This window comes from Alnus glutinosa, chromosome 7, assembly GCF_958979055.1.
Source record: "Alnus glutinosa chromosome 7, dhAlnGlut1.1, whole genome shotgun sequence".
In the NCBI taxonomy this organism is placed as follows: Eukaryota; Viridiplantae; Streptophyta; class Magnoliopsida; order Fagales; family Betulaceae; genus Alnus; species Alnus glutinosa.
The window spans coordinates 26,044,683-26,050,931 of NC_084892.1; the positions used below are offsets into that span (position 1 = coordinate 26,044,683).

Below are 6,249 nucleotides of genomic sequence, written 5' to 3' on the forward strand. Positions count from 1 at the left end.
AGCTCTAGGGTTTGAAGGCCATGTAGAAAGACTCCTCTACCCCCCCTCTAGGGTTCATCTCTTGCAAGAGACAACCAAAAATATGAAACCAGCGTGTTCTGCTGTGAAAATTAGAGGGAGAAGTGGTTTTGTGAAAAGAAATGGTTTGATTGGAGTTGTGGTACAAGTTTGCATTTTTGCTAGTTCTGCAGGGTGTGCTCGAGCACAACAGGCCTGCGCTCGAGCTCACTCAGGCTTGAAAGACTTCCTTGCGCACATCCTGGTGCTCTGATGGTTGTTGAAGGGTAGGTGAGCTCGAGCCCCGTAGAGCTGTGGTTAAGCTCATGTGGTTGAAAGGCTCTTCTGCGGCGCATCGTTGCAAGCTGATGGCGTGCTGTGAGCGCGTGTGCTTGAGCCCAATAGAGCTGTGCTCGAGCCCATTGCCTTAGAATATGAATTTTTAGCCTTTTGCCTCAAAACCTCCATTTTTCACTTAATGACCTACAAAATGCTAAAGCACCAAAACTAACAAAGCTAAAGGCCTAAGTCATGCAAACTAAGGGGTCAAAATATACAATATTTGACACTCATCATATGCAAATCCTTAAACTCAATCTTACCTCTATTCCTGTTTAGGTTATATTCTGTCATCTTCCCATGGAGTTTTGGACCCTTACTTGCTTGGGTTATGTTGCAAGTGGTATTAGGAAGCCCTTATTTGCGGAAAAGGTCACAGAGGAACAACAAAGGCTTGGCTTTGCACGAGTCTTAATTGGGATTGATGTGCATTTGGATTGTCCTAAAGAGCAAACCTTATGTAGCAGAAATGGTGAACATGTTACTGTGGGTGTTGAATATTCATGGCTACCTCCTAAGTGCTCTACTTGTGGTAACTTTGGACATGCTGCTTTTGCATGTGCCAAAAAAGAAAAAAAGGGTGTGGGTGCCTAAGGGTCCTAGAAATGGACAAGTGAAGAAAACTAGTCCTATGATTAAGAAAACACCTTTGAACAGGATCATTAGTAAACCAGATGGTGGTTCAAAGCCTAAGAGTAAGATGGATAGGATTCGGCTTTTGAATTCCTTTGATGTTATAGGCAATTTGGAGAAGGAAATGGAAGAAGATAAAGAGGTTAGGATGAGAACACCTACCACTTTTCTTGAGGTTTTTGAGAAGGCTGTTTCTTTTTTGAGATAAGAGGAAGGGGAAACTGAATGCAAGCCTTATTGATAAGGGCTTTTTCTCCTCCGTGTGTGATATGAAGATCCTTTCTTGGAATGTTAGGGGTCTTAACATGCCCCTAAAACAAAAGGAGGTTAGAAAGTTGGTTAGAAGGCTTAATTTGTCCATTGTATGCCTTGGTGAGACTTTGGTGAAGATTGAAAATTTCCCTCGGATTGTGGCTAGTATGTTGCCTAGTTGGGAAGTTGTTAATAACTATTCTAAGCATTATTTATGGAAGATTTGGATCTGTTCGAATCCTAGAGGATATGTTTTCGAGCCTTATGATATACATGAGCAAGTTATTACTTGCAAAGTTATATCTAAGGATTCCTGTGTTTCCTGGATGTTGTCTGGTGTTTATGGATCAAATTTTGGGACTGATAGAAGGAAGTTGCTGCAGGAATTGAGGCTGATTAGAGAGACAATGGATAATATCCCTTGGCTTATAATTGGGGATTTCAATGTTATCCGATATCCTTAAGAGAAGTGGGGTAGGAATGGATTTTCTTGCTATGAAAGGGAGTTTGTGGAGTGCATTTAACATCTGGAGATTAATGATCTAAGTTTCTCAGGCTGCTTTCATACCTGGACTAATAATCAGGATGGTGAAGCTTTTGTTTCAAAGAAACTGGACAGAGTTTTATCCAATGGGGCTTGGCTGCATTCTTTTGGTAGCATTTCTGTTGAATTCTTAGAGAGAGGGATTTCTGATCATTCCCCAGCCCTTATAAGTGTTGCTAACTTTGTTTATTATGGGCCTAAGCCTTTCAAGTTTTTTAACTTCTGGACTAATCACAAAGATTTTTTGGATTGGATCAGAGATACTTGGAGAATTGATGCTTAAGGTACTCGATGTTTTGTTTTTATGCAAAACTTAAAGTAGTGAAGGATGTGTTGAAGAAGAAGAATAAGGAAGTGTATGGAGGGCTGGGTCAGAAGGTGTTAAAGGCAAGGCAGGATCTTGCCATGGGTCAAGCCCAATTTGTCTCTTCCTGAGGTAATACTGACTGTCGTAGGAAGGAAAAAGAGTGTTTGCACCTGTTGATGTCTCTTCTAACAGCAGAGGAGAAGCTTCTTAAACAGAAATCTAGGATTCAGTGGCTTAACCTTGGGGATGGGAACAATTCTTTTTTCCATAACTTGGTTAAGGTGAGAAATTCTTCCAACCTTATTAAAGTGTTAATGGATAATGAGGGAAACATCATATATGACATGCAGAAGATTAGCAATATGGCAGTCAACTTTTATAAATAGTTGCTTGGACATTCCAGTCATGAGTTTAATTTTGAGAAAGCTGCAAGGGTGTCTAATCTATTCAAAAAGAAATTTTTTGCAGCTACGATTGCAGGAATGAGTGCTCTAGTCACTAAACAAGAGATAAAACAAGCTGTTTTTGCTATGAATCCTAGTAAAGCCTTGGATCTTGATGGCTTCTTAGCTTGTTTCTTCCAAAAAGCTTGGCCTGTAATAGGGGGAACTTATGTGAGGTAGTTTTGGAATTCTTCTCCTATGGTTAGCTCCTTAGAGAGGTGAATTCCACCATCCTTACATTGATCCTTAAGAAGAAGAATGCTACATCCATAAGGGATATCAGCCTATTTCGTGATGCAACTTGGTTTATAAGTGTATTACCAAAATTCTTGCTAATAGAATGATACAAGGGCTTGAAGAGGTGATAAGCTCTAATCAGGGGGCTTTTATCCCTAAGGGAGGAATTGCTAAAAATATACTTTTAGCTCAAGAGGTGGTTTGTGATTATCATAAGGAGAAATGGTCTCCTTGGTGTACTCTGAAGATAGACTTGATGAAAGCCTATGATTCCTTGGAATGGGAATATATTCTAACACTACCTACACTATTTTGGAGCACCTGCAATTTACATTGATTGGATCCGGGCTTGCACTACTTCTCCTAGTTTTACCATTGGGTTAAATGGTACTTTGGTGGGACATTTCTCAGGAATGAAGGGGCTTCGTCAAGGAGATCCTATATCTCCATATCTTTTTGTGTTGGCTATGGAGGGGTTGTCTCTTTTGCTTGAAGAGGCTGCAGCTTCACCTCTGTTCAGTTTTCATCCTAAATGCAAGGTTGTGAGGTTGAATCATTTGTGTTTTGTTGATGATCTGCTTATCTTCTCTGCAGCCATTTGCAATTCTGTTTCAGCAATTCTTAGTGCTCTTACTGAGTTTGAATCTTTGTCGGGATTGAGAGCTAATCCTTCCAAGAGTTCCATCTTTATTGCCGGAGCTTCTTGTGAGGTAAAGCAGCTGATGAGTGCAAAATATTGCATATTTAAACCCCCTTAATTTACATTAGTTAATTCTTTAGCTGTGTCTTAAACTAATGTTTTGTATTAGATTTGTGTTTTTAGTGTTTTGTAGGTTGTTAAAGGAAAATGATAGCTTTAAGGTGAAAAATCGAAAGCTTGGAAGAAAGCATACTTTGAGAAGACCTAGATGATGTGGTTATGTTTAACCAAATCAATGAAAGGATTAAACCATAATTTCTCTAATTGATGTTAAAATCAGATTGGATTAAATTTTAGATTCTGCACATGTCATAGTATTTTGGTTCTAACTTTCTGCTCGAGTATCGTATTAAGGTGAAACTAGTGGCGTTGGAAATCTAACTCAAACTACTACAAATCATTGTGAACTATAATTTTTCTATTTCGGACGTGTGCTATGCCAAAAGTGTCCTACAATATAAGAACGCAAATCTGGATGAATCCTATATATTCTGATTTGTACTAGGATTGCTTCCTAATTTGATTAAGAGATTGAAGTACAATTTTTATGGGATCTCTAGGGCTTCTAGGGTTTGTTCCCTATAAATACACTGCTAAGCCTCAAGAAAAAGAGGAGGAGAAGCTAGAGACCCAAAATATTTTCTCTTTTTAGTTTAGTTTTTCTTTAGGTTAGGTTAGGTTAGGTTAGGTTAGGTTAGGTTTTTTTTTTTTTTTTTTTTTTTTTTTTTTTTTTTTTAAATTTAAATAATCATGTGTAGCTAATTTCTCAACTAAGATTGAGGATAAAGACTCATCAATGATAAACAATAGCACTTCTATGTAAGTCTTTGGGCTTGTTTGGCAAAGAACAAAACATAACAGAGTAGTGGGTTGTTAGTTTTGGAATTAATAAAAAGTGATGATGTGATATAAAATAATAAGAATTTGTATAAAAAAATGAAAAAAATTTTGTATTGTAGTGAATTTTTTTATTTGAATAGTAATAAAAAATTATTGATGTGATATAAAAAGTGAAAAAAGTGAGAATGTTTTGATATTGATTGTTATTGGAAAATGAAAAAATAAAATAAAAAAAGTGAATAGTGACCAACACTATTCTGTATTGTCCCTGAGCTTAACAAACAAGCCCTTTATTATTCGATTTTATTTGCTTTAATTTTTTCAATTTTGTACTTCTTTTCAATGTGTGGAATGATTTTTAGATATCTTTTGTGATTCAATGATACATTTGATGATTTAAGATAATTTCACATAATTGATTGCATGGTTTTTATTTATAAAATAATTGGATATCCCTTGTGATTTATTATACGGGTATAATTGATGTTTTGATTTAAATTGGATATCTAGTTGTGATTTACGGATACATTTGATGATTTGATTTAAATTGGATTTATTTTGTAATTTGTGTAAAGAATGGATACATGGGATGATTTTGATTAACTATTTGAAGCATAGTAAACGAAACCTAAGATTTTAATTGTGAGAACTTCGGATTAATATTGATGAACATGGAGTATATTGTTATGATTCGGTGGGTGTGGATTCCAAAACTTTAGTACATTTTCTTTGGTAACGTTGCCGAGGAATTGTTTGAATTTTGAAAACAATTTGTTTCTAAATTTATTTTATCTTTCTACTAGTTATAATTAGGATTTATTTATTTGAAAATTGTTTTATTATTATTATTATTATTATTATTATTATTATTATTATTATTATTATTATTATTATTTTTTTTTTTTTTTTTAAAAAAGGTTGATGTTTTTTGTGGGATATTTGCATGTTAAATAGTGAGAGTAAAGCATGAATTTTTCTTTTGATAATAATAGCAATTTTTCTACACAACATGCTTCACCTAGTGGTAGGACACCCGCTTCAACTAGCTATCCTCACAATTTCTACCCACATGAACTATTTTCATATTGTTTCAATCCTTATCATCATGTTAGTAATTGCTTAGCATTTAGACAATTTTCTAATTTATCTTGCGAACAAATCAACACAAATTTCTCCAACTTGGGGTTTGATTCAAATTCCAATTTTCACTACTCGGATTGGAGCAACCATTCTGATTTCTCGTGGTAAGCTCAAGCCACGGGAAATTATGCTCCCTAATACCATGAATTGCACCATCTTGAATATTCGCAGTTCGATAACCAATCTTCACATCATTCATCCTACAATTATCCGGCACAAGAATTATCATTGGAAGACACACTCAAAGCTTTCATATAAGAAAGCAGCCAGACTATGCAAAAGCTTAGCCAGAATATACAAGAGGTAAAGACCACTGCTAATGAGCAATAGCTAGAATATATAAGAGCTTACGCAGTTCACACATCAAGCTTTTGCCAAGATGGAAGGACAAATCGATTATCTAGTTGCTGAATTCAACAAAATAAAGGAAGAAGGGTTTCAAAGTCAGTTGATGGTTAGAGGGAACTACATGATTGATGAGGATGAATCCATCAATACTTGTCATGAGCATATCCCTACCACCACCATACTTGAGAGTGAGGAAATTATGGATGATAATGAGGTGGAAGAAAAATAGGATCAAGTTCAGCACATAGAGCAAGTTGAGCACACAGAGCAAGTTGAGCACACAGAGCTAGTTGAGCCCCTAGCAAATACAAGTTTGTCCAATGATAAGGAAGTGAGTACTGAAGCTCATTCCTTCATCATTGTCCCTCTTGAGACACATTATGAACCCAAAGCTTCAGTCCTTCAATGTCTCAAAGAACCATCTTATGCCAAAATTCTCAAGGATTTATGCACGCAAGCGTGCAAATCT

General features: G+C 36.0%; 1 protein-coding gene across 1 annotated transcript; it reads left to right on the plus strand.

Annotated features, from left to right (window-relative positions):
• The first annotated feature begins 2,056 nt into the window (after positions 1-2,056).
• Positions 2,057-6,009, plus strand: LOC133873382 (uncharacterized). Its single transcript, XM_062311094.1, has 6 exons — positions 2,057-2,174; positions 2,265-2,353; positions 2,459-2,691; positions 2,855-2,977; positions 3,120-3,462; positions 5,860-6,009. Exons 1-6 carry the CDS (start codon positions 2,057-2,059, stop codon positions 6,007-6,009), a joined length of 1,056 nt encoding a protein of 351 aa, XP_062167078.1.
• Positions 6,010-6,249: the final 240 nt, after the last annotated feature.